This window comes from Kogia breviceps, chromosome 3 (assembly GCF_026419965.1).
Source record: "Kogia breviceps isolate mKogBre1 chromosome 3, mKogBre1 haplotype 1, whole genome shotgun sequence".
Lineage (NCBI taxonomy): Eukaryota > Metazoa > Chordata > Mammalia > Artiodactyla > Physeteridae > Kogia > Kogia breviceps.
The window spans coordinates 83,690,396-83,717,652 of record NC_081312.1 but is presented as its reverse complement, the minus strand read 5'-3'; the positions used below and the strand labels follow the sequence as shown (position 1 = coordinate 83,717,652).

The following is a 27,257-nucleotide window of genomic DNA, read 5'->3' as shown; positions in this document are numbered from 1 at the left end:
GATTGTTGTTACCTGGGCAGGCAGCCCAACGGTCTTCCTAATGCTACACCCTCAAAATGAACTTATACACCCAGTCACTGGCAGAGGTGAAAATCCTCAAGCCTTACCCATGGAGACCTGTCCACATGGAGCAATAGTACAGAGGAGCAAAGGAGCACCGTGGGCAGGGGATGCTGACCCCCTTGGAGGGAGGAGTGAGCTGAGCATGCCATTTCTTCCCCTAAACTCACCAATCAGATAACTGACTGTTCCTCCCATGGGGAGAGGGGAGGTGGGGTGGGGTGATGCTGGATATGCCCCCACTGTAGGTTCCTCCACATGGAAGTGTGAGGAGAGTAAGTGGTCTTTGGTCCCATCAACCTGGGAGACACTGCCAAGTACACTGGTGCTTCAGGTCTATGGTTAGTCTAGTACTTAAGTATCTTATGCTGAACTGCTTCCTAGATAATCAAAAAGGCATCTATGCATGTACCGTATTCTCTTTTTCCCAACAGGTACTTGAACTGCTTATCAACATAAATTCATATCACAAAGAGGAAAATATGATTAACAAATAACAACAATAAAATAGGGCAGAAAGGGACACAAAGTCACATAGTAAAGAAGGGGGACAGGACTATATTAATTCTTCAAGGAAAAACAAAGTGGAATTTCCCATAGGACCCATTTAGTGAATAATGTTCTAAAAAATTTCTAACAAATGCAATGAGTCAGATAAGGTTGTTTTTAAAATAACACCCCTAAATGAAAACTAGGGTGACCAACTGTCTTGGTTTGCTCAGGAGTGTCCTGGTTTTACACTGAATGGCCCTTGTCTTGGGAAACCCTCAGTCCCTGGCAACTGGGCTGGTTGGTCACTCTAAACTGAAACCGAGAACATAAAACCAAAGAGCAAATTAATTACCCAAAGGACAAGTTAATAGAGTCCAGGTAAGTAGCAAGATTCGAGGCTAGAACCTAGATGAGCAGAGAGATGCCTTGTTTGCCCACCCACCAGCATGATCTGGCCTAGTGTTAGGAGTGTGGGCTGTGGGTGAGAGAGACCTGGGTTTGAATCCTTGCTCGGCTTTTAGCAGATGATCTTATGCAAGTTACTTAATCTCTTTCTCCTCTCTACCTTGGTTCCCTTATCTGTAAGATAAGATGGCTTTAGTACTTACCCTCTAGGGTTGTAATAGGGATCAAATGAGAAAAGCCACATAAAATGATTAGCTCAGTGACTGGACTTGGTTGGCCTACATAGTATATATTTAACATTTCATCAGGAGATTTCTCATAAAAGCCTGGATTTCTGACTTTTCTAACAAATCAGCAGGTCTTCCACTGGGGAGGAGAGCTGAATAGCAGATGTTCCCTTTAGAAGGGGCATGTACTCTCCTGGTAAACATGGCCCCTGTCTGGCCCTCTCTACTTCATGTGCTTGGTCCTTTGGGACGATATGATTTCCATCCCATGTTATAAGCCTTTGCTGCTTAAAGTGTTGTCCAATCACTGGGGGCTCGTTAGAAATGCAGGGCCTAAGTCCCCTTGCACTTTAATAAGATCCCTCTGTGGTACTTATAGTGAAGTTTGAGAAGCACTGTTACAAACCACCAGAGCATTATTCCTAACCAGGGTGAAAGTAGAGATCATCTGGGAAATTTTTTGTTTGTCTGTTTTATACCTATGTCCAAGGCCCTAGCCAGACTTACTGAAATCAGAGTCCCTGGTATGGAGTGTTCAGTCAAATTAATGCAAGCCACAAGATTTTGCTGTGCATGTTTGAGAAATATGGCATTCAGTTTAGATGTAAGAAAGCTAATTATGTTATCCTATTGGGGTCCTCAGATGGAACAAGTTCTAAACAATGACAACTTTACAATCTAAATATATTTCATGTTGAAATTCTGCCCATCAAAGTATCTGATTGTAACTCGCTCAGTGAAGCATGGTTGCAGGTGGACTGACTTTTGGGAAGATGTTGCAGTTTGAAGGAGGTGTGTGTTAGTGTGTATCATTACTCATACCACCTGAACAGTTTGAAGGGAACTAGATTGTTTGGAGAAAGTTTTCATTGTTGTACTGTAGTCTTACTGGTTTGCAGTGGAGCAGTGAGATTCTGAAAATAATACTACTACTAGCGGACTTTTTTCTTTTCCACTAAAAAATATTTTGTCTTGTTCTCAGGGAAATGTTTAACTCATCATTGCTTTGATGGAGTTCTCTTTCTCTGTGTGCCTTCAGGTCTCCTGGTTACTATTTGTTAAATTACTTTTCCAAGGCTACTGATTGCTTCTCAGATGCTCTTAGTAACTTAATCAACCCTCCAAAGTTTCTTTGATCAAAATATCAGAGCTGCCATGTTAGAAATTCCCAGGGCTAATTCCTGTTTTATATAAGACCTTAGTATATAGTAACTTTATATCTGATGAATTTATCTTTTCAAGTTACTTTCATCTAATTTTCTTTAATTCAGTTCTTCTTCAGGTAGACGTTTCATATAAATATTTGCCCCTGATTATTTTCTCTGCTGTAAAATATCACTTTCTCTAGCTGTTTTGTTGAGTAGTATAAAATGAACAATGGCATGTTGGAGAGTTTTGGAGTTTAACTGTAATGAACTTATCACTTTATTAGGTATTGGGAACTTCTGATTCCATTGCTTCATTCAAATTGAGTAAAATGAAAAAATGAAAAAGTTACTGAAGATCATTACTGTAGACTAGATCTATGGACCAGCGGTATTAGCATCACCTGGGAGCTTGTTAGAGCTACAGAGTCCCAGACCTACTGTATCAGAGTCTGCATGTTAACAGGATGCCCCCAGCAGGTGATTTGTATGCACAGTAAAGTGTGAGAAGATCTGAATTAGATGGTTTGCTAGTCACTCTACTTTAGGATTATAAAAAATACCGGCATATGTGGTGGTGGTGAAAATAATGTCAGAAAGTATCTTCTTTCCCATCTACTCAATCCCTGCTTTATCTTCTTGAATTTCATTTTAATGAAAGTAACTACCTTTTCTAGATTGTCTTCTTATCTCCCCAACCATCCCTGTTGTCCTTCTTATGGGTAACCTTCCTCTTAGGCACTGATAGCAAGCATGTCCTAGCTTAAGTTCTCTACTCTTTCACGGTTACTATTTTATTTGGAGACACACTTAGCCAGTATGGGATCATCTGTGCTTTGTGTACTTTTGATTTTCAGACCTCTCTCCTTGGCATCTGCCTCAAGTCCGCCTGGCATGTTAAGCTTTACTGAGTCCATCCCTTACACCATGCTTCTTACCTCTGACTGCATATTAGATTCATCTGGTGAGATTTAAAAATAGGTTAATGCCTCAGTTTCATTCCAGAATTAAGTTGATTTCTAGGGGTTGGCTCAGGGCATCTGTATTTTTTAAAGTCAGTTCTGAGGATGAGGTCTGGGTGATTCTGTTGTGTAGCTATGATTAAAACCACTGCTCCAGGGCTCCATCGTATTCATTCATAAAGGATGCTGTTCCTAGGTTATCAGGTGAGTAGGACATGATCACTGCTCTGAATTATTTCATAGGTTACTGATGAAGGCAGGCACTTAAGCAGATAATCGCAGCATAGTGGGACAAGTAGAATATAAGAGCTTCCTGACAAAGTATTTGACAACACTAGAGGGAATGATGAACACTGGAGAGTTTGGGAGGTGACATTTGAATTGGGCCTCCAAGGATGAGTGGTCATTTACTGGGTGGGCGAGAGGGAAAACACTCCAGATAGAAGGACTAGCAGTTATGAAGGCGTGGGGCTGTGGTCTTATCATCTCTCATCGCATGTGTGGGCTACTGAGGTACACTTCTCATCCATCCCAACTTCCTCTACATCCTGTTTACTGTTTCCTCTCCACGCATTGACACTATCACTACATTTCTCACTTTACTCTCTGAAACTCCAAATCATTTACCCTTAATTATTAGGTTGATTTTTAAAATTACAGCTTTATTGACATCTTTTTTAAATACCTGTGTTAGTTTCCTGTGATTGCCACAACAAATGATCATAACAGAAATTTATCATCTCTTCGTTGTGGAGGCCTGAAGTCTGAAATCAAGGTGTCAGCAAGGCCACACTCTGCTTGGAGGCTCTAGGGAGGGGTGCTTCCTTGCTTCTTCCACTTTCTCAGGCTGTTGACATACTTTGGCTTCGTTGCTTTGTGACCACATCCCTCCAGTCTCTGATTCTGTCCTCACATTGCCTTCTTCTCTCTGTGTGTGTGTCTCAAATTTCCCTCCACTTTTCTCTTAAAAGGACATTTATTAATGAATATAGGGCCCACCTGGATAATCCAGGATGATCTTATCACAAGATCCTTAATTAATTATGTCTGCAAAGACCCTTTTCCCAAGTAAGATAAGTTTCATAGGTACCAGGGATTAGGATGTGGACATAACCTTTTTGGGGCCACCGTTCAATGATTCAGTGGGTTTTAGTATATTCACAGAATTGTGCATCCATCACCACTATCAATTTTACATCATTTTCCTCATCCCAGAGAAAAACACTGTACCAACTTTCAATCACTCCCAACCCCCCAGCCCTAGGTGATCATTAATCTACTTTATGACTCTATGAATTTGCCAAGTCTGGACACTTCATATAAATGGAATCATGCAATATGTGGCTTTTTTTTTTTTTTTGCGGTACGCGGGCTTCTCACTGTTGTGGCCTCTCCCGTTGCGGAGCACAGGCTCCGGACGCGCAGGCTCAGCGGCCATGGCTCACGGGCCCAGCCGCTCCGCGGCATGTGGGATCTTCCTGGACCGGGGCACGAACCCGTGTCCCCTGCATCGGCAGGCGGGCTCTCAACCACTGCGCCACCAGGGAAGCCCCAATATGTGGCCTTTTGTGTTTGGCTTCTTACTTAGTATAATGTTTTCAAGGTTCATCCATGTTGTACCATGTATCAGTACTTTACTCTTTTATTGTTGAATAATATTCTTTTGTGTGGGTTTACCACATTTTCTTTATCCATTCATCTGTCGATGGACATCTGAGTTCCTACTTTGGGGCTGTTATATGTATCTTGGTGTGCACATTTTTAGGTGGATGTATGTTTTCATTTCTCTTGGGCACATACCTAGGAGTAGAATTGCTGGGTGTCTGGTTACCTTTTGAGGAACTGCCAGACTTTTCCCAAGCAGCTGCACCATTCACATTCCCACCAGTAGTGTGTGAGGGTTCCAGTTTCTCCTGATTCTATTTTATTGTCTTCTTTTATTTGGTGCTGTTGTCAGTTCTGCCTTTTCTGATGACATTCTCACTAAGAAGAATATTTCCATTCCATTTCTGTTAGAGTCACAATTTGTTTCTTGCATTAAAGAAATGAAAGGTGATTAGTTCTAATCTACCCTAACTGTAATATTTACATTTACTTTTGGTTTCACCCTGCTTCCCAGAAACTTAGTACAAAGAAAAAAAATTTATGCCTGTCTCCAAATCCATAACCATTTTAGCTCTCAAAACCCAAAAACTCTCCCTCAGCTATAAGCTCAATGAAGGCAGGCACCTTATCTCTCACTTTTTCTTGTAAATTTTATATGCAACTTGTGGTGAGATGTCCAATATTAAATGAGAATGTGATTATCTCATGTGTAAAAGGATTTAATGTTTTATAGGCTGATGGTTTTTCTTAATTATGCACAGATTTCTGACATATTTGGTTATTGTTTTTAATGTGCAGATGAACAGGAGACTGAAGATGTAACAGAAGAATGTAAAGAATCTTAAGCAAAGACTTGCTGGGGTGTGCTTTTAAGAAAGCTGGTAAATTAAGTTAAATCACACTTTTTCCAAATTCTTTGAATTCAATGAATGCATTAGAGAGACCATTCCTCAAATGATGATTTTAATGTTTCAATTCTCTTTCTGGATCACATTTCCTTGATATTTTTGAGACTCGTGGTATAATTTTTCCGTGGTTTTTCTTCATTGAAATTCCTGGGAAAATTTTTTATTGCTAAATTTGCAACATCAGGGATACGTTATAGAAACCAACATTTTATGTATGTGTGCTACGTTAAAACTAGTTGAAATGCTATGATTGTTTTGTATTTGATTTGATACATTGCCACTTTATTGTGATTTAGACAGATTTGATCACCATGAATTGTAGTTTTGCCCCTGCTTTCCCTTCTTTCCTCCTCTCTAATGCCCGTTAAGTAAGTACAACTTGCCGTGGAGAGAAATGAATTTTCTCAACAAAGCAATGTTAGACTATCCTTGCTATCTTATTAGTAATGGTACTTTTCATAAGCAGAAGTTTGACTGAATTATTACATATATTATATTTAGTTATTTTCTTTCAGAGTTTGCCTTTTAACAATGCAGCAAATAAAGATTAGCTACTTAAAAAAAAATAACCTGTGGTACTATTTGAAGAGAGAGGGTTTGTTAGTTACAAGTGAGTAGCCTGGATTCATGAGAACATTTTATGTCAATACTCCATATGATGAACTGGCATTAGAACTAGAAGTCCAATTTATTTCTGATTCTAAAAAAAAACCAGAGCTGGTGTACAGCATTTAATGAAATTTGGAATAATGTATATGTAGCATTATTTTTGCTCGAATGTTTTCATCTACTGATATTGGATAATATTAGTGATAGCTTATGTCAAATTTGCTTGACTTTTTAAAGTGAAGACTTCTATAGCTACTGTTTTCAAAAGAATTGATAGGCAATTTCTTTTTCTAGCCTTTTTCAGTTTATATTAAAACAGCAGTGGTTCTTGATGATGTTAATGTGCTACAGTGTAATTTGTCTTGATGCTAAGAGTTTTGCTGTGGGGTGCCAGCAGAGGTTAAAAGTCATGATTTTGGACTCTCATAGGAGTGACGTGTGTGTCGTAGGGTTTGGGTCAGAACAATCAGAGGAGAGAGGTGATGTGGATGGGGATTTGCAGTGATGATAGAGAGGAGCCATTTTTGCCCATAAGCCTTTCGAGGAGTGGGGCTTTCTAAACCTATGTGCTTCTGGTGTTTGACATGTATGTGTACGTGTTTGAGAGAGAGAAAGAGAGAGGGAGAAGGGAGGGAGAGAGGGAGAGCGGGAAAGAGGGAGAGAAGGGGAGAGGGAGATAGATGTTGGAGAGAGAGCTTATGCCTTTATAAACTGTTCCTGCAAATGGTATTTGGGGCAGAGTGAACCTTTATGTTACAAGAGTTTAAGAGAAGGAAAGGAAAACAGAATGATCTTAAGTAGGGAATTTTACCATTAAAAGAGGTGACACCATTCCATAGCATGTCAACTGAAGGTACCTCTAACAAGAACTGGCAAGCTGAATTTGTATAATACATTCAACATGAAGGCTCCAGATTAAGAAAAAAAAAAAAAAAGGTTGCCCTGATAGGGAAAGGAAATGTTATTAAAAAATAAGTTTTTATTTTAAGGTTCCTTTTAGACCTGAGTGTTTGCCCCAGAACAAGATAGAGAAGAAAATATATAAAAGAGCAAGAGCTAATTCATTTCAGGAATGAATTTAGGATCTTAAGATTTGAGGTTTTTCTACTTATGACTCCTCAAGAAAATTACTGGCATCACCTTGATTGTAAATTCCCAGGGGAGCTAAAGATTATTGCTGTCCTATCCAACTCTTTGAAACACATGACAATAAAATAGAAGGACAAAGCTATACCCTGATGGCATAATTTTAATTTTTAACAAATCCTGTATTTTAGTACAACCTGATAATGAAGGTCAGTCTTGGAGTGAATATGCAGCATGCCTGGGAAAAACCTCCCATTCCCAGACACTTTTTTCTGTCCCATCTTGATATTTTGAGTTACTTTTGTTCTGTTACTTAAAAGTGAATTAGAATTCTCTCCCAAGACTTCACACGTTGAGCTGCTCTGAATGTGAATGTCATGTTTCAAAGAATTTTTTCTTTCAAATCAGTTTTCCAAATTTTATAACCATTACCAACACCTTCTAGTTCCTGACTTTTCACCTGGATACCATAAAATGATTTGGCAATTTATACTTATATATGACTATGCTACCCTAGATAGATGTTTCTAGAATGAGAGAGAAAGATCAACAAGGGAAAAAAAGGCTCTCACTCAGCTTGTCCTTTGTGTTTTTATGGATCTCAAAGTGAGACCTTTAACCTACTCATAAATTTTTTTATTCTACCTGTTCTTATTAAAACTAAAAATTGGCCAGTATTCTACATTCATGGTTAGCCCACCTGAAACTCAAGTTCTGCTTATTGTAAGGAATTGGCATTCTCTTCACAAAATAATTTGATTTTTATATGTATATATATTTTTAGGATTTCTTCCAAATTCGACCTGTCTCTGTAGTCATCTGTTTTTGACCAAAGGTATAGTCGTTCTCCAAAGTGTTACCTGTAGAGTTTGACCCAACTTTTCGAGGACAGTTCTTCCTCCGTTAACGTTTCTAAAGCTTCTCCACAATGTGCAATGGTGTTGCCCACCCAGTGCCCTCATTCATGGCTCAGAAGATGTAGCTGTGAATTCTATGTGCTTCACTCCTGTTTTCCTTTTTCATTGTTTTTAGAAACAGAACTGGACTTTGAAAAGGATTCAATAAATGACATTTAGTGACATTGGTAAAATATGAACTTGTATCCTTTTGGGTCCCACATCTTAGGGGGGGACATTTCTCATTGCTGGGTTTTTAATATGACAGGTTAATTTGTTGTTTTGTTCTTCTGTTCCACAAATCCAGCAAATATGTTATCTAAGCAACTCAGTCTTCCTAAATCGTATAGGAAATATGAATGTTCCTGTTACTTACTGTGATTTCTTTTTGTATATACTCTATTGGTTTGAGGATGGAATTTACCCATACCTCATAACATAAAGCCAGAAAACAAATAAACATGGATACAGTAAGTATAAATATAAATTTCCATATGATTTATTGTTGTTCCTTGTACATAAGAAACAGTAATATACAACTTACACTGCTTTAGAATGTAAAATGGATAAAAATGTGTACAAAAAAAGCACATTCCTAGAAAAGTATTGGCAAATAGTAAAAACAGGGAGGAGGGTAACAAGCAAAAAACAAATCAACAAAACAAAAAGAAAAATGAACAATTCTTCAATTCAGTGTGCAAACATTTTATAAAAATAGAAATACTAACTCTACAGGCAGTATTTCCTGATAAATTATTTAAATAGCATATCTACACAATCTGAGATATCTATTCCAATGGCAATGAGAAAATAATTTATAAAAATAAAGCAATGGTATACAAGATGATAGAAAAACACAACTTTCAGAAAATGTATTTAACATTTCAATGCTATTTCCTTATTGGGAATACTTTTCTGCGAAGAATTTTTATACTATGTACAACATTGACTTTTTTTTTTTTTTTTTTTTTAAGGTACTACAGTAGCTTTAAGTTTGTTAGACACTTAAACTCTTTTCTGCTTGATCCAAAAATTCTTTACTCAGTCACACAACAAATGAGGTAATATTTGTATACAAGTTTCACCTTTGTCATTTTTTTCTTTTGGAAAAAGGTAAAAATAATAAATGTAGATGCTTTTCATCTCCCTGGAAATAGGCACAAGGGATGGAGCAAAACAGTATTAAAGCCCTCCTGGCTTTCTTTGCAAACTAAAAACACTTGCAAATGGACAACCAAATAATTCCACTTGAAAAAATAAAGGAAAAAAGAAGAATCCCAAATCATTCAGTCTAAGCACAAAATGAAGAGCAGCTTGCTGTGCTGATTTCCTTGTGCCATTCCTATGAAAGTTTTGCTGATCAATCTCAACTACCAGCTCTCAAACACTTTCCATATGAAACCTAGATTCCAGGTAGAACAGAGTTAATAAATAATCTGTATTTACAATCTTACAGTCATGAAGACTTGTAGCAAAGATGATATGCTTACGCTTCTTCCTGTTCCATGAATAGTCTTTCAGACAGATCCTCCAGAATAAGTAAAAAATAAATATTTTACATTGTAAAATGTTTGTAAAAAAAAACAAACACCAAACTACAGTCCAAAAGAGAAAATTGGAAAACTCCATGATATTCAGGAAAAAAGAGAGAAAAGGAATGTCTTAGTTGATAATTTTGTGCCTTTCTAACCATAAAAATACAAGCACGGCTACCTTTCCCTTGGGAGGTAGCCCAGTGCTCACTGAGATGGTAGGTTTTCTTATTTCCCTGCTACATCTGCACAAGCTACGTCTGGAATACAACTGACAATTTCAATATAACCAGGCAGTGGCAGCCAGCACTGCCTTGTGCTGGTTTAGTTCTGACTCCCTGTTCTGGTTGCTACAGGTGATGTGTAAGGGGTGGAAATCCGGGAGGAAGTCCACAAGCCAGTCTTTTCCTTCCTTCCCTGCTTCTATTTAAGTGCCTATTTACGTGGGTCAGTCAGCTAACATGGGTCAGCATCATGAAATCCATCAACAGTCTTTCCCCTGAAAATGATTTAGTACCAAAAATGTAACAGTCCCTCCATGTTTTCTTCATACAGTCGTCTCTTGGGTATGAGCCCTCCCCTTAGGGCTTCGCCGCCCGCCTCCCATTCCCGAGGGAGTAGGTCAGGGCTGGTTTTGTCTGTCAATTCTAGCGAGTCCTCCCTTCTCTCACACGCCTGAAAACGCTTTGGAGTCCACTGCTCAGAGTTGGCCTCACAATCACCCTCTGCCCTGACAAAAGCAGAGTGGGACAGGCACCTTCCAACCGAAGCAAGTGGATGCTTTTGCTTTTTCAAAAGCCAACCAAACATTGTTTATATCCTTGGAAGATTCTTCTCATTCAGAGGCTGAATGCTGAGTCTGATTTGGAAAATTGCATTTTCTTGAGGCAAGTCACATGTTCTAAGAGTCCACACTGATGCAAGCAGAGAGCAAAGGCAGGCAGGGAGGAGCGATCCTGGGGGTTTTCTTAAGCCCATGGTTCCAGAAGGTGCAATACCAGCAATGGTTATGATCAGTCCTTTCATCAACAGTTTGATGATTAGGAATCTGTTAAATAAATAGACAAACACATAAATACATAAACAAACTAATGCATCAAGGCAGTATCATCTTAATATCCCCTTAATACATTAACAACCTAGGCATAGCTCTACTTTTATAGTGTCAAAAGCATATTTTAAGATTGTCAGCTTATATAATTACACGTTAGTGTGTTGGAACATGGTTGCTAGGAGATTGACACTGCATAACCTTCTAGAACTTATGCTGTGCTTTCTAAGTCTTTCAGTTTTAAAACTCTAGGGAGTTTTATTTTAAAACTTCAGACTCAAAGATGACACCATAATTTAAATATTGAGTAACAGCAACCATATTTTTTTTTTTTTACTGTGCTTCATCTTGTTGGCTCCAAGCCTTGGCCCAGTAAACGTTTATTAAGCACCTGTTTTGTAGGAGACCCAATGCTAGACTCAGTGAGAGCTTAAGTAACCACTAAATGAAAAAGAATGGAGATAAAGAGAGCAAAGGTTAGTAGTGAAAATTAATTTAACATGCCAATATGAAGGCAATACTCCTTTCCCTTCCTTTCCAAGAGGGAAAGGTTCTGAAAGACAACCTGGGCCATAATGGCATAAATAAAACTAAGTGGTGTGCAAGACATGGAAATGTAAAATTAAAAAAAAATTTTAGGTATTATTGCTGGGGTCTGAACTGTACAGGAGCTTGTCTGCAGTGTACTTTGTGCTGGCTATGAAGAGGACAGAGATTGCTAAATTAAAATGGTTCACAAGGACTCAGGACTTCATAAGCCACAGTTCATAGGCACTATTTTATTTTTTATCATATGCCTTCAACAGCAAAATATAAATAACCCTTTCTCTAAAATATCCTTTAAATCAGCCTCTGCCATGATTAGCATTCTTGGTATTGGTCTGAACTAGGGATGTCAACTGTATATTCGCTGTCATTTTGCTCCTACCTCTGCATTCATATTTCAGGTCAGAGAAGAACACCATTTCTTGAGAGAAGACAAACAACCCTAGCCTACCACCAGCATAGGTTTTGTCATAGATGGGTCCTGAGTCGGCCATGATTTTCTTCCCTTCATACATCACCACTCTGCAGGAAAAAGGAAGTCGCGTTAGTGACACCCTTGCTTTTTGGTCCTCTCCTTCTCGCCCGTCAGTGTGACTTAAAAGTGAAATTTAATCAGAGCAATCTTACCTAATGAAACCCGTTTTTGGCCTGTGGCTCAGACGCCATCTGTAGGCGGTGAAATCTTTCCAGCCTATGTGACGAGGGTCATGCCACAGCGTGCGTACCTGGAGGAAAAGGAAACGAAAAGGTTGAAACAGCCTCATTATGAGATTTATATTTCATTCCATGAGAAACGGTGCTTGAAAGGTACAGAGTTGACCTAAATTAGAGGGCTGCAATGTAGGATTTTTTTCCAAAGGTCTTTTTCATTAGCTGTGTAGCCTTGCGTGTACATATAAAGCAGAGAGAAGAGAAATTTTTATTTGTTTGTTTGAAGAGGCTAAAACCGCCTTCGGATTTGAAGTGGGCTCCCCTCTCAGACCCTAGGATGTTTTTTCAAAGCAGAACTTAACGCTGCAGTTGGTGATGCGGGGAACGTGATATCTAAGATTCCCTGTTGGGAGGCTTGGCCAAAGCACAGGGTCCCTTGTGCTGGTCTAGTACCTCTCCCCATTCTGCAGGGTGTTGTTCTCACCTGGCCGGGGGTGTTTCCTGTGTGCCACAGTGCATTCCGCAGGTGCTCGCCAGGCCCCGTGGTGGAGTTCACGACCTTCACAGAAAGGCCGGAGTATCCCTGAGCCCTAGTGGGGTTGGTGTCCCAGTAGGACTGAGTGACTTGCTTCCACATCACAACGTAGAAGCGGCTGCTGGACTGGTAGCCAAAGACAAATCCGGCATAGTCATCATCCCTTTCGGTGTTGATGAAGAAGGTGCCACTGAAGTCCACAGCGTTAAACTCATCATAACCTGGAAGGAGGAGGCCAGACCCAGGTTAAAACCTACAGCCTTCAGGAGGTTCTCTGTTACATTCCTAGGCATTTTTAGCACCCACGGGGACACACACAACTGCCAGCTCTTATATTTGCTTCTTTCCACTCTATGCATTGGCCTTTGGTTAGAAGAACTCACTACTCACCTACAGCAAGTCCAGGATCACAGTTGACAGTCTGGACGAGTTCTTTACCCTGATGGCGTACAACCCAGTTAGGGTCATTTTGGGATGTCCCTTTGGGATCTAGAGGAATCATCTGGAATCGGCGGAAATCGGTCTCACTGATATCAACGTTTTCGGGACAGATGTCATCGATGTCTGGCACGTTGTCCTGGTCAAAATCATCTTTGCAAGCATCACCTCGACCATCACCTGAGGCCAAAAAGGCAAGAGTTCAGTGAAATTCTGAAATAACCGCGACTGGTGCCAGAAATTCACTGTCTTCTCAAAGCTGACATTTGGTCTCTTCATCCTTAAATGCATTCAGCTTTGTTTTTGTTTCCTGAATCCAGACAGCCATGGTTTCAGTGACTCTCCTTAAAAGTGGCTCCAGTGACTCACCATCAGAATCCTTCTGGTCAGGATTGGGCACAAGCCTGCAGTTGTCCCTGTCATCAGGAATGCCGTCATTGTCATCGTCATGGTCGCAGGCATCGCCCTTGCCGTCCTTGTCATGGTCGGCCTGGTTGGCGTTGGGCACGTAGGGACAGTTGTCCAGGTTGTTCTGGTGGCCGTCTTCATCAATGTCCTGATTGTTGTCACAGGTATCTCCAATGCGGTCCGAGTCAGAGTCCAGCTGAAAGAGACAGAAACAGAGGGTCAATTGGAGTATGAATCATTGATGCTAAAGAGAACTTATGGAAGATTCTCCAGTGTTTGATTCAGCCAGTGAGGTTTGAAGTCTATATGCCACTGCCAAAAGCTAGTCATATTAACAGATTTTAAATGTTTTTCTTCTTGACCCTTGTTTTCATATGACAGTTTTAATACGGATATTTGTTTCTTTTTTAAATAGAAAACTGTCTAAATAAAATTAAATAGAAAGCATTATCTAATCCCCAAGGATGGAATGCCATGTTAACTGCTTATATTTTAATGATAAATGAAATTCTTTGAGTACAATTTGTTATTTTCCATTTAAGTTTTCAATTAGGAAATTGTTGACACATCAACGTCTACTCACGTCATTAAATCATGGCAACATGGCACTGCTTTTTATACATACTTGGTAATCCATATGGTGGGATCAATTATTTTCTTCTTTTTTAGGTATTTGGTTTTATATCTCTAGTCCATAATGGTTGTCAACTTTTGGCTCAGGTAGTCAGAATTCTAAATTTTTTCAAAACTGTATTTCTCAGAGTACTATTTTACATTATTCAGTATATATGGGATGCTTAGGGCTTATTTATACACAAGTTGAAATTTTTCTTGCCAGTATTTATGCTCTTTGTCATTAAGATTTTTACATGATTCATTAATTGTTATAAACTTTATTATTATCTGAAGAACCAAAAACTCATCCAGGGAGGTTAAACGGCATTGAGGTTTAATTTATAGTAAGATCCAAACTCAAAATAGATGACCCTCAATGCCATTTGATCAGGAAAGCTATCCCAGATCATTCATGCTTTCCCATTATGGCCCCAAAGAGATTCATTCTGTTGCTTTTTGTTTTATAGGAGCTCAAACGAACAAACATTAGGAGCTCAGCTGGACTGCTCATTTCTTGAATCTTTTAAAAATATTCCCATTTTTCAAAAGCTGGTTTCTATGTTTTCAGAACAATGCCTTAACTTTCACAGCTAGAAAATAATGATGAGCAATTACACAAGAAAAGAAACAAGAAAAGGAACTTGTTCTGGCTGATGTCTGTTTGCAGCACTCCCTAGCAGTGCTACGGAGAATTATCTGCTTGCAATGCCAAACACTTGAAGAATGACAAAGAAACAGGGATTTCTCCAGTTTTGGGGAACTATTTTTAGTTTGAATTTCTTGCAGCCAGATTATATCATTAGCCATGAAAATGGTTGTGTATTGTACTTAGGGATATTTTCTTCCATCTCTTAGTTTCAGATATGATTAATATTCCCGTAGAGTCGTCAGTCACAGATTTCTGCTTTGTGTAATTTATCTTAACAATAGTAGATCCCACTGAGTAAGTCACGTGGACCTTCTTGTAGAAGACAGGATTGACGTTACAAGGCTGTCACACTAAAGACCTATGAGACTCTGCGAGGAACTCATGTCAGGCAAACTGTTCACATGAAAATATTACAATTGGCTATGTGAGCATTGAGAGCCATGGTAATGGAAGTGTTTGAACTCTATTTAACTCCTCTATTTTTTAAGAGGCCTAGAAAGGGATATTCTAATGCTTTACTGAAAGATTCTGAAAGGAATCCACCAACCTGATCTGGATTGTGTTCCAGGGGGCAGTTGTCACACTGATCTCCAACCCCATCCATGTCAGTGTCTCTCTGGTCCACATTGTAGACATATTGGCAGTTGTCCCGTTCATTGAGGATACCTGCAGAGAACAGGGGACAGGTAAGAGCTGGAATCTCCAGCCTCAGCTGTTTCAACCAAATCGCACACTAACAGCCAGGGCTGCTCAAGGTTGAGAGCCAAGTGAGAGACACTCGGGCCCGCTGGAGTCAGGGAGCGCCTTACCGTCCCCATCAATGTCTGCTGCGCAGGCGTCTCCTTCCCCGTTGTTGTCTGTGTCAGCCTGGTCTGGGTTGTGGTTGTAGGGGCAGTTGTCACAGCGGTCTCCCACGTCGTCTCTGTCATAGTCGTACTGGGCTGGGTTGTAATGGAACGGACAGTTGTCCTGCAAAGAGAAGAAGCGGAGCATTTTACAACATGGTCCATGAAGCCAGCCTCAAACCACATGCAGAATATTTATAAAACTGTGAAAATCTGCAACAACTATTTTCTATTTAGTGGATATACTAATTGAATCCTCTGTAAAATGGTCACTGCAAAAGTTAAAAGCCAGGACATAATGAAAAATGAATTCCTGTTGGTTACGAGTCAGTGAGATGTAAATAGAAACTCAACATCACTGCTGTCAGTGCGCTCAAAGAAAATCTTAATGTGACTTAGAGAAGACATTTGAAACCAGTCTGGGGAGCAAAGTGTCATTTGTTCACATATTGTAACCTCTTGCTCCAACTGGGGGAAGGGAAGGTTGTGATGAAAAACAAAACCCTCATTTAAAAATTCTCTTGGCAACACCTATGTCATCAAACTACTGAAACACAACAAATAACTTCTGACGATCCTAGATATCATGATTTCATTGAATTTCGTTTCATTAATTTCATTGACTCTTAAGGTGTTACAGGCTGTTGCTGAATACAAAAGCTGAAAGAGGAGTGGAAAACGTTTTTTACCCTGTCATCTGGAATTTTATCATTGTCATCATCATCGTCACAGGCATCGCCGATTCCGTCCTTGTCATAGTCTTCCTGCCCTGAGTTGGGAAGGTTGGGGCAATTATCCTGGAAAGAGAAGACACATTACAGCTGCGGTTTGCATGCCTTTTGCTGAGCTCATGCACCAGAGAGTGCACGCAAACACTGTAGACAGAACTGAACGCTGCTCTGTGACAGCATGTATTTTTAATGGGAAGAAAAAAAAAAAACTTTTCTTGGGGGATATATATATACACACACACACACACACACACACACACACACACACACATATATGTATAAATAACATAATTTGTATAAACGCTCTAGACTTTGTACACGCTGGGAACACAGCCATGCTCTGCTGGTATTTGGTAGAGAAGTGAACATTTTTCTGGACAACATAATCGACTGTGGAACACAACTGGCCACAGGGCCTGCTGCCCCATTCATGTTCTTGGCACCAAGTGATTTAATCTTAATAAGAATTAGGGCTGCTCTGCCTTTGGATGATTTAATCTTTCAGTTTCATTTTCAGACTTTGAAGCATTTAAAATTCCTCAGCCTGTTCCCTTGATAAGGGCTTTCTGGAGGTGGGTGAGGAAAGGGGGGGCTACCTTTTTGCAGTGGTAAGTTGCATTGGCCACGCACACCAGGTCCTCGTTGGGCCAGCCGTCCAGGTCTGTGTCCTCCCCACAGATGATGCCGTTGCCGGCGTAGCCGGGCTTGCACTCGCAGCGGTACATGGGGTCACTGTAGTGGCTCAGGTAGTTGCACTTGGCATTCTTGTTGCAGTCGTGTGTGCCGTCCGTGCAGGGGTTGCGGGGCTTGCACACCTGAGGGTACAACATCCTGGCATTAAGGCAGAGCCTTCGAGAGTCCCCAGACACCGCAGGACCAAGAACCCAGATCCCCATCGTCTCTGAACAGACAGAGCTCCATGGGAAGAGTGTGGGTCCTCCCCATCCTCCCCTGGGAGGATGTCCAGGTTACAGGAAAACATGGCTTTATGTGCATTTTCCTTGAAATTGCTCAGCACCTAGCCACTTAGAAGTCCATCCACTCACAACTTGTTCCAGAGCAGCATTGTCAGATGTGATGGACCTGTTTTCCTTGCTGGAGGTACAGTGGGTTTTCTAGTCCCGTTTCTAAGAGCTAGGTTGTCCACTCACCCCCTTCCCTGTTTTTTGTGAAGGGTATAAGATGACGTTCCCCCCTTTCATGGCTCTTTCGGTCAAGGACACCCCTCCTTCACTCCCGTCTACTAGTCCCCTCTGCTCTACCTGTTTGTTGGTGGTGGCATGTTCCACGCCCCGGCCGAAGGGCTGCGAGCCAGTGAAGCGTGGCGGGCAGGGCAGGCAGTTGTAGCCGGGGTCTGTGTTCTCACACCTGTGCTCTCCGTTGTGATTGAAGCAGGCATCAGGGACTTCTTTGCACTATGGAAGAAACAGCAGTTTGCTTTGTGTTTAGAGAACACTGCCAAAGGAAATGACTAGGACAGGTGAGCTGCTTTCCTGGGTCTGGTAACTCCCAGCTTCTCACCTCATCAACATCTTTGCACAGGATGCCATTTCCGCTGTAGCCCGGGGGGCAAGCACCACACTTCCAGCTGCCATCAGGGTAGCTGGTACACTTGACGTCAGCAAAGCAGGGATTGGACAGGCATCCATCTGAGACAAGAGAGACAGGCAAATGGTGGGTCTCAGCTGCTGCCCAGTAACTGCCATTCTGGACACTTAAACCAGGGTGTAAAATATTGTAGGGTCTATACAACTGATAGCTTGTTGAGATTATGCTGTCCATCTGGCATTTTAGAGTAATCAAATCACTCAGGACCATTCAAAGCCGAACCCCTGTGAATGCTGACCATGGCATTCAGTGGTTTTGTCCTGGGCTGCATGGCTTACCGATGGGACAGTCCTGCTTGTTGCAGATCTGGTTTTCTGTCACATCACCAATGCAGTCCTTGCCTCCAAACTGCGGTGTGGGGTTGTTGCAGAGCCGACTACGTTTCTGCACTCCTCCTCCACACGTGATGGAACAGATGTCCCATGGTGACCAGGGTCCCCAGCCTCCATTGACTGTAAGAAAATGAACCACAGGCCAAAGTTAAGGCTGATTTTCAAATGCCTTACCTTCACAGGAGACTCCCGAGTTTGTTCATGCTACCCCGACACATGGAAAGAATGTTCTGGAAGAGGGTGAGTCTGAAATTGTTCTGTTTTCCATTAAAAGAAGCTGCTGCGCTGTGTAGGACCGTGCTTCTATTTGTTTCTCTAGGAAGGAAACTTTCCCCGTCCATGACCCACCGAGCTGGAAGCTGCAGACGCCAGGCAGCCAGCTGGGCAGGGCTGCTGCCGGGTGATGCATGCACTTACTGGGGCAGGCATCTTTCTGGCAGGCTTTGGTCTCCCGAGCTTCGCCCTCACATGGCTTCCCATTCATCTGGGGGCTGGGAGAGTTGCACAGCCGGATCCTTGTGATCACACCGTCTCCACACGTTACAGAACAAGACGACCACGGGGACCAGTGGCTCCAGCCGCCATCCTGTTTAACTAAAGGACAAACCGGATGGTTATACGGTGCTTCTCATGAGCCAAGCTCTGTGCTAGTGCCTTTAAATGCATTATCTAAACAAAATCTTCAAACTAGCACTATCAAGAACTATTCTTACCCCCGATTTGCAGGTGAGGAAAGAGCCTCAGAGAGGGTAAGTTGTGCTCAAGGGTGCACAGATAAGGGGGAGGCTTGGGATTAGATCCAGAGGCTAGAACCTGTGCTCTTAACCTCTGTGTTATGGAGCTGCTGTTGGTGACGACAAGGAAAGGTCAGTTCTCCTCATCCCCAAGTGGCCAAGATACTTACATCTCTTGTCACACTCCTGAATGTGGCAGGTCCGTGTCTGCACGGAGGAGCCCTCGCATCTGTTGTTGAGGCTGTCGCAGGAGCGGCCGCGCTGCTGGATTCCGTTGCCACACGTCACAGAGCAAGAGGTCCACTCAGACCACGGGGACCAGCCATCGTCCGCAGAATCGCTGGCTGCAGAGGACATGGGCGCATTTAGCGTGCAGTCATTAGAACAAGCTATTCTTTAGACTGCTCTGCTAAAGACAAGCAATGTAGTTGTTAGGCCAGTGGCCAAGGGGTTTATGCCAGGTCATTCTGTGCACAGCCTTGGAGCGGTTGCATGCTTTGCCTGGGCTGGTACAGCTGAGCCTTTTCCCAGTGTGTGTTCCTATTCATCACTCCCTCTCTCCTCCTGTCTGCATTTCAAATGAGTTTCCCTTTTCTGACTTAAGATATTTCGGTAGGCAGTTCCAGTCCAAGGCTTCCAAAAATACTCGAGTTTTAGGCAACTTACAGGAGTCACTTCTGCCTTTCAGGGGAGCCAGAGACCATGTGTTTGGCAGATGAACTTGAAGGCAGCAGAGCCGCTGTTGGCTGTGGCTCCAGCTCGGTTATGAGGTTAGTCAGTGTGTTGCTTCTCTCACCCTAGCATTTGGGACCTTTTCTGCACACATTTTCACAAGAGGAAAGTGCGTTTGTTTATCATCTGCCCAGGCACGATGACTACAGTCATGTCTAGCTGTATCTGACCGAGAGAGAGAACTTGTTTTCTCTTGCCATCAGCTGGAAGCTTTCCTAGCAACCCCTGATTCAAGTTCAGCGCTCTGCCAGCCCCCAGCTGGCTTTGTTCCCTTTAACCCACACCTGAAGTGAATGCTGAACAGACAGTGATATACAAATGATTATGACCGTGCCGGTGTCACTAACATCTCTGGAGGGGACTGGTTATTCTGAGTTGTGATCAGTGTGTGTAGGTGCAGGGGGTGTGGGAGGTGTGGGTGTGAAGGGTGAGTGCTACTTTCTCGTCTGATTTATCTTAGTTGTGATGAATCATTTTTATGACTCGTACCTACTGTACTGTCTCAGCAAAGTGATTAATTCATACTGGCAACAAAAGCCAGGGATTGGGTACCGTGGAACAACACAGTGCCTATTTCTTTCATGGCCCCGACACTCAAACTGCTGTTTTGTCTCAGGTCTCTTATGTCTGTATACAAAATGGGTAGAACTTCCAGGCCCAATTAAGTCCAATGTTCGCACCAAAGCCATCCATTTCTTTGGTGCACAGGTTTTTCTTGACTCTAGGCCATAAGGTCAAATTCTAAAAGCAGTCCACTTAGAGCTATCACTGCTACCGATTCCTCTCTTCTTTCCTCAAAGCATAGAATCATTCTCAATAAGCTATACCAGGATTATTGCCTGTACTGTGATCCAGGGGGGTAATCAAGTTTAGTCATAATGGCACTTTTGGCTCTCTACAGCAGACAGGCCATCAGTTAACCAGATGTCGCAGCAAGAAACTGAATGAAAAACATCTGATGGAGATGGGGGTGGGGGTTCAAGCACTATGTACAGTTGATCCAGTCGCTGAAGCATGATTATGCAGTTTTAAGAACTTACGCCAACACCGCGGGCAGCATTCTCCATCAGGAACTGTGGCATTGGAGCAGGGCATGATTGGGCAGGACACTTTTTTGCAGATGGTAACTGAGTTCTGCAGGGCAAGAGTGAGGGAGAAATGGTTTACTAGGCGTATTGCAAGCCGAAGTTTACCTATTGAAACATTTCCATTACAGGTTGAAACGTGGTCAGGGCTGTAGATGCTCTAGTGGAATGATTTTAAAAGAAGATCTGCCTCTGTCATGTTGGCAGCCACCAGTACTGTAGAGACAGTTCTGGTGCTAGTTACTTGTCACTCCACCCCTTGGAGAGAGCTTTCTTAGTTGCCACTTTCTCATGCACAGGACAGCATGAAGAGTTTCTCCAGCGGGAACCACTGAACATCATGGGTCAGATCTATTACTCTGCATCTAAAAATCAAACTCATGAAACTCAGCCAGGACTTTAAAAATCTTAAATTATATCTTTATGGGGAAAAGAAGATCAATGAGCATCGTATTTTCTCTTATATAGATCTGGCTTTATATTATATTGGACAAGAATGGGAATTTAGTAAATTTGACTCCCAAATCCAGCAATCTGTGATTTGTATTTCAGCTTGACTTTGCTCAATGAGTCAGGTAAACCCCCTTCACTCCCCTGCCCCTGGCATTGCAGGGTGGGCTGGGAGGGCCCAGAAGGACATACACACTGCAGGCAGTGCAATCTGAGCTAAGTGGACAGTTCTGTCCTAACATGTTGGGCTAAGTGATTTGAACAGCAATCAGTACTGTATTAAAAGAATCTCTGTGTCATAGCTGAATACGAATTAGGGTTGGGGGGAAGAAAGTTCAACTAGGTTTTACTTACCTGACATTCAACACTTAGCCCTTGAACTAAAGCAGGTAAGTTACTGAGATGTTTAAGTAGATATGTTCTTTTAGATACTTAGCCTGGGGTATCATTGAGACTCTGAAAAACTCTTGGGCATTTAAAGATTTTATAGATGTCATAACTGCATCTTAAGAAAAAGACACCACTTGGGTTTATCAGGCCATGGAACATAAAAAGGGCCTGTGTGGCTATCTGGATCTTTCCCCGGAGACTGTGGCTTCAGATGCACCATCTATTCGTATTCCAGTCTCTCGAGCCTCTTACCTGGCAGCGACACTCAGTGCAGCTGTCCACCGTCCACTCCTCGCTATTCCTGTACTGGACTCCGTTGTGGTAGCAGAGCGGGGGCCTCCTCAGCTCATTGACCAGCTCTTTGTTCTCTTCAGTCTAAAAGGGGGAGAAAGGTCATTAGCGTCCAGCCTCACTTTCAGTCCCTCAGCATCATTGGTGGTACACGTTCGAGGGCTCGTGCTAGCGGGCGGGGGGCGGAGGCCACTGACCACTTTGCGGATGCTGTCCTGCAGTGTGGTCACGATGGTGCGCAGGCCCCTGAGCTCCAGGACCATGTTGGATAGCTCGTCACAGGAGATGCCGCACATGGCTTGCAGATCCTTTGTCTTGTGGCCAATGTAGTTGGTGCGGATGGCAGGGCTGGAACCGTTCACCACATTGTTGTCAAGGGTGAGAAGGACACTGGTAGCTGCCAAGGAACAGAGGAACACAGTGGGGAAAGTTATAGAGGATCTTCAAGCAGAAGATCTCACCTGCCAGTCCCCAGGGTTCCCAGCCATAAAAGACATTTCATTTTGGGTGAGGGATGCAGGAGGATGGGATACGTGTGTGTGCTGTTGGAGGTCACGTCTATCTACCTCTTAACTATGTTCCCCGGGGTAATTTACACACAACCACCATTGCATACGTTTCTCAACTTGTTTTGGGTGGAATTGCCCCAGTTTCCCCGTATGCCCTAAAAATAGAAGGATACTTACAGCTGGAGCAGCCTTTGTTCCTGAGGATGTCTTCTGGTGTGGTTCCAAAGACAAATCTCACATTCTGCAGCACGCCCTGTGGGTAGAGGACACACATTATTTGTAGATGCTTGGTGGTGGGGGGCAGGGGTCAGTGGGTGGGGGAGACTGTTTATACTAGGAAAAGCACACGATAGATGTTCTAGAAGTTTCAAAGAACTCCCTTTTAAGATCACCATGTCAAAATGACACACCAACATGAACTGCCAAACAACTTCAAAAATCTGAACTGTGTCTTGTGCCAAGTCTTCAGTGTTTTACAAAGAATTCAGTTATCAGCCTACTTGGAGACACAGGAAATGGAATCTGATACTGAGACCGGAGGATATAACGACACTCTCCAGTGTCAAAGAGTTAAATGTGGGAGTTTCAAAGCCACAGATACAAAAATCTAGACGTTTAGGCATGGAAGAAGCTGCAGCAGCAAATAGCCGCTAGTTTAGTCTTTTCTTTGAGACCGGTTACATCCCCATGAGGAATCAAATAGCAAAGTGGTATGTATTCTGCTCATAAAAGTACCCACTTCAAGCAATATTGTAATTGCTGGAACACATTTGAAATAAGTTATTTCCCTGAGAAGAGCCTAAGGAGTATTTAAAGTTTTGAACAGGCTGTTATAGGAAAACCATTTCTTGTTTTCTTTAGTGGTTTTCAGAGTCTGGTCCCCAGAACACCAGCGCCAACCTCACCCTGGAACTGGTTAGAAATGCAAATTATCAGGCCCGTTCCCAGACCTACTGAAGCTGAAACTGGGGGTGGGGTGCAGCAGTGTGCATCATAGCAGGCCCTCTGGGTGATTCTGATGCTCCCTAAAGTGTGAGAACCGCTGCTTTAATGCACAGCCAGTATTTCCTGTACTAGAACCCCTGCCTCTCCTGTTATTGCGCTCCTGGCAGATCAGCTGCCTCTCAGTCGACCCCATGGACCAGGAATTGAAGAGGCCTCACCTGGAAGTTGTCATTGACACCTCCTTTGGCGATGCGGAGCCTGGCAGTGCCGGCCAAGTCCCTGGTGAAGATGCTTTGGATGGGAACGTCCAGCTCAGCATTCTCCATCTTTTCACAGTCGATGTACAGCTGGGCCCTGTCCTCCTGCACAAACAGGGTGATGCTCTTCCACTGGCCGGTCGCCAGGAGTGCTTCTTCCACCGACACCACATGCTGCTTCCCCTGCACGGTCAGGCTCAGGTCCAGGGTGCCCGCCTTGCCATTGGAGACCACGCTGAAGACCTGGCCGGAGTGGTCTTTCCGCTCCACGGCCAGCAGCGTGCCCCGGGTCTTCTTCATTTGCCTCAGGGAGGCCAGGAGGAGGAAACCTTTCTCCGCCCGCACAGCATCCACTAGGTCTTGGAACTTGTCGTCAGGCACAGGGGGGATCAGGTTGGCATCCTCGATGCGGAAAGCTGGGCTGGAAGGGTCAGGACCCTTCACCAGTCGGCGCCCAGAACCCTTGCGGGCAGCCCCCGTGAGTTCAAAGATGTCAAACACGCTGTTGTCTCCCCCAGACTCTGTTAGACAAGAGCAGGACACATGGTGAGCTCTCTGGGCTTGGCCTGGGGTGGGGTTCAACTCTGGGGTGTGGAGCAGAGGGACAGGGTGAAAGCTCTTGGCAGCCACCGAAAGGGCTGAATAAACACCAGGGTCACAGGGAACCTGCATCCCTAAGTTCGGTCAGGGCTCAGGGGAGAAGCAGCTGGGAGAGGAGTGCATGGGAGGGAGGCACACCTGGGGTAACCGGACCTCCTCCTCTTCCCTCCCCCCTCAAAAGGTATTATACAGACTCACCTGGAATGCGGTTGGAGCCGCACACATGCCACAGGAACAGGACACTGAGTCCCCAGGCCAGCCCCATGGTGGAGCTGTTTGTGCCCAGCAGGGAGCCTGCAGCAAGAAGCACAGAGCCCAGGATCAGAGGCAGCCAAGCAGGGTGGGTGGGCAAAACCTGGCTGGGCTCGGGGCCGGGTCCCTGGGGATCCCCCTTTGGCTCCACGTTTGCGGGAACGAGGGGCAACAGTACTTACTTTGGAGAGGGCAGCAGGAAGAAAAAGAGAGAGTTGAGGGGAGGAGATTGTGGGGCAAGACCAACAATCGGGGGGCGGGGTGCTTTTCCTTAAAGAAGTTGAGGGTAAACAGCAGCATCAGGAGATATAGTTTGGGGGCCCAGGGAGGGCACGGGGGGAATCTAAACTGTTTTCTAGAGGACTGATAGAAAGGTTTAGGGAAGACGAGGAGAAGAAAATCTTGGGGTGTCCTGGCGCGTTGGTTTGTGAACCCCAATGCTGGAGAGGATGGCCCTGGAGCCCTTCCACGCAAAGAGTACCCCAGCGGCTGGGAGGGACAGGATGGGGAAGGCGAAAAGTATGAGATCCGGGGTCCCTGAGGCGCTGAAGCCTGGGAGCTCCAGGTGGATGGCCAGGGCAGCACTGGTCCTCGGCGGCCGCCCAGGGACTCCTTACCTGTGTGGACACGGGTGCAGCGACCGGGGCCGGCGACGAAGGCGCAGCGACGGGACCGAGCGCTGGAGAAGCGCGGGCAGAGCGGTACGCCCGGAGGCCGAGGGATCGGAGGCTGCGCGGGGAGAGCTCGCCGGGGTGGGCGCTCGGCTGCCGGCCGGAGTGCACTGGCTGGCGAGGCGGAGGAGCCGCTCGCTTTTAAAGAGGCGCTCACATTCCTGGGGTTTCCTCTGGCCAATGGGAGGCCGCCGGGCAGGAAGCGGGAGGAGGGGGCCAGTCTGGGTTCCTCTCTCCGCCCCCCGCTGCCTGGCGCACAACTTTCCAGCTAGAAGGAGAAGGGGGGCGGCGGGGGTCGGGCCGAGGAGCACTGGAACTTCTCAGAAAATTAGGTGCCCGCCCACGCGGACTTGGCGCTCAGGGGCTCAGCACTTTGGCTCTGGCGCCGCGCGGCCCCGTGCGCTCTGTGCGCATCCCGAGCCGACGGGGCTCTGGACACCCACCCAAGACCCGTAGGGGGGCTTTCAGGCAAACCCGTTCCCTTGAATGCCTGCGCGATGGCTGAAGGGTGGACACGAGCCCGTTTGTATGGGAAAAAATGAGCCCGACGGGGTAAATAGGACCATGAGGAAATCAGTTGTTGAAGGAGTTCCCTCGGGTACTTGTTGACCCTCGTCCATCCATCCAGGTGGGGTGGGGACCATGGAGCCCACTTCGCGCCGCGCTCCTGCCCTCGCCCCACGCCTGTCCTCCGCCTGACCCCGCCCCGCGAGGGAAGTGAGTACGGTGTCGCGCCGGCCAGCAGGGCGGCTACGGGGCTCGGCTTCCCACGGCGCGTCAGGGCATCCTTTCTGCAGTGGCCGGCCCCGGAGTCCCCGGGCAAGTCCCTTCTCCCAATTGCTGCGGCGCTTCCATGGCTGGCCGCTTGGGGGCGATATGCGAATTCTGATCAAGGGGACGCGAGCAGACAGCTTCTTTCTAGTCAGGAATGTTAAGGAAACTTACTCTTATCCACTTCCCTCAAGCCAACATTGAAATTGTGTCTTGAAAAACAGTTTTTGTGCCCACTCGTGCTTCTTAACGTGACTCCTGGTTGGAGGATTTGCAGCACCATCTGGCTCCAGAGCCTCAAACTATTTACAGAACAGACCCGTAGAGTAATAAATTACCCTCTGCCTATCATTTTATTTCCTTTTTTCTTTTTCTCACTAAACGTTCTTTTCATTTTTCGGCTCCCGAAACCGAGGTGTGGGTTACATTTCTGTGGGTGCACCAATTGCCATGAGTGCTGCTGCTTAATGCGTCGGTCATTGGAATTCTGGTGTCCAAGCCACTGTCCCAAGCCAGTATGACTCCAGCTGCCTGGAATTCCATTCATCACCTCGGGCTGGGACGCCAGCAGCTACACTTCCCCTGCTGTGATCACGCACCATCAGACTGGCCCTGGGACCCAGGGAGCAGGTAGTAGCTTCACCAAATAAGGATCTCAGCCACCGGCCAGGGAAAGCCCTGGGGTTCACTTCCCTCCGTAGCATTTACATGTGGCTGACTCCTGACTGCTGGAAACACCCGCAAGTTTACATTCATCCAACAGCAATTTCACTTTTCTTGTGTGACAAGGGGCATGTGGGTGATGGAGTGTGTTATAGTTACTCAATACTCATCAAGCACCACTAGAAGATACGTATGTTCCTGAGACAGTTGTTTGTTTGTTGCTTAAGTAATAACTGAACCTGACAGATTTCACAGGCTGGAAGACAGAAATAAAAGTCTCTGTTGGATGATTAGTCAAATCAGATTCCTGTTGTGAAAGTCGTAGGTAACGATTCATCCAAACAGATCTGAAGATTCCAGAGTCAGCAGCCATACACAGCCCTCCCCTTCCTTCTCCTTCCCTAGCATCCTGTTTGCTCCTTGAAAGGTGACTTTTTTTTTTTTTTCACTTGCTACTAATAATACCCTAATAAACTTAGGGACGGTTTTCAGAGGATGGCCAGCTGATGGCTCCCTGGTCCTCTGGCTCATTTGCTAATTTTATACAGATGAGCGGAGGGCTCGAGGGCCA

The 27,257-nt window shown here is 44.3% G+C and overlaps 2 protein-coding genes across 8 annotated transcripts in view; one reads left to right on the top strand and one right to left on the bottom strand.

Moving 5' to 3' along the window:
- The window catches only part of LOC131752238 (G-protein coupled receptor 176), a 319,400-nt gene extending 312,654 nt beyond the window's left edge, over positions 1 to 6,746 (top strand). For 5 of the 7 annotated variants that reach the window (XM_067028944.1, XM_067028949.1, XM_067028948.1 and 2 more), the window contains one exon: positions 5,695 to 6,360. In XM_067028944.1, the coding sequence (XP_066885045.1) occupies positions 5,695 to 5,741 (47 nt within the window). In that variant the 3' untranslated portion in view covers positions 5,742 to 6,360. Of the gene's footprint in view, positions 1 to 5,694 lie in introns of all 7 variants that reach the window. The other 2 variants (XM_067028947.1, XM_059056415.2) reach the window with 2 other exon arrangements.
- Positions 6,747 to 8,870: 2,124 nt separating this feature from the next.
- On the bottom strand, positions 8,871 to 25,554 carry THBS1 (thrombospondin 1). The gene is made up of 22 exons (XM_059056413.2): positions 25,199 to 25,554; positions 24,528 to 24,623; positions 23,691 to 24,250; positions 22,705 to 22,780; positions 22,216 to 22,415; positions 21,980 to 22,102; positions 20,843 to 20,936; positions 19,241 to 19,414; positions 18,754 to 18,930; positions 18,283 to 18,456; positions 17,918 to 18,045; positions 17,659 to 17,811; positions 16,993 to 17,211; positions 16,355 to 16,462; positions 15,630 to 15,789; positions 15,368 to 15,486; positions 13,518 to 13,752; positions 13,101 to 13,328; positions 12,660 to 12,931; positions 12,152 to 12,249; positions 11,907 to 12,046; positions 8,871 to 10,975 (listed from the first exon to the last, which is right to left on the bottom strand). Exons 2-22 carry the CDS (start codon positions 24,592 to 24,594, stop codon positions 10,968 to 10,970), a joined length of 3,513 nt encoding a protein of 1,170 aa, XP_058912396.1. The 5' UTR covers positions 24,595 to 24,623; positions 25,199 to 25,554; the 3' UTR covers positions 8,871 to 10,967.
- Between the last annotated feature and the right edge of the window lie 1,703 nt (positions 25,555 to 27,257).

Bases quoted from the DNA above. Each gene is read 5' to 3' on its own strand.
- THBS1 (XM_059056413.2), bottom strand. From the start codon at position 24,594: ATGGGGCTGGCCTGGGGACTCAGTGTCCTGTTCCTGTGGCATGTGTGC. The intron at 24,251-24,527 runs GTGAGTCTGTAT...CTTGTCTAACAG, and splicing joins CGGCTCCAACCGCATTCCAG to AGTCTGGGGGAGACAACAGC. The intron at 18,457-18,753 runs GTAAGTGCATGC...ATTTTCTTACAG, and splicing joins CCAGAAAGATGCCTGCCCCA to TCAATGGAGGCTGGGGACCC.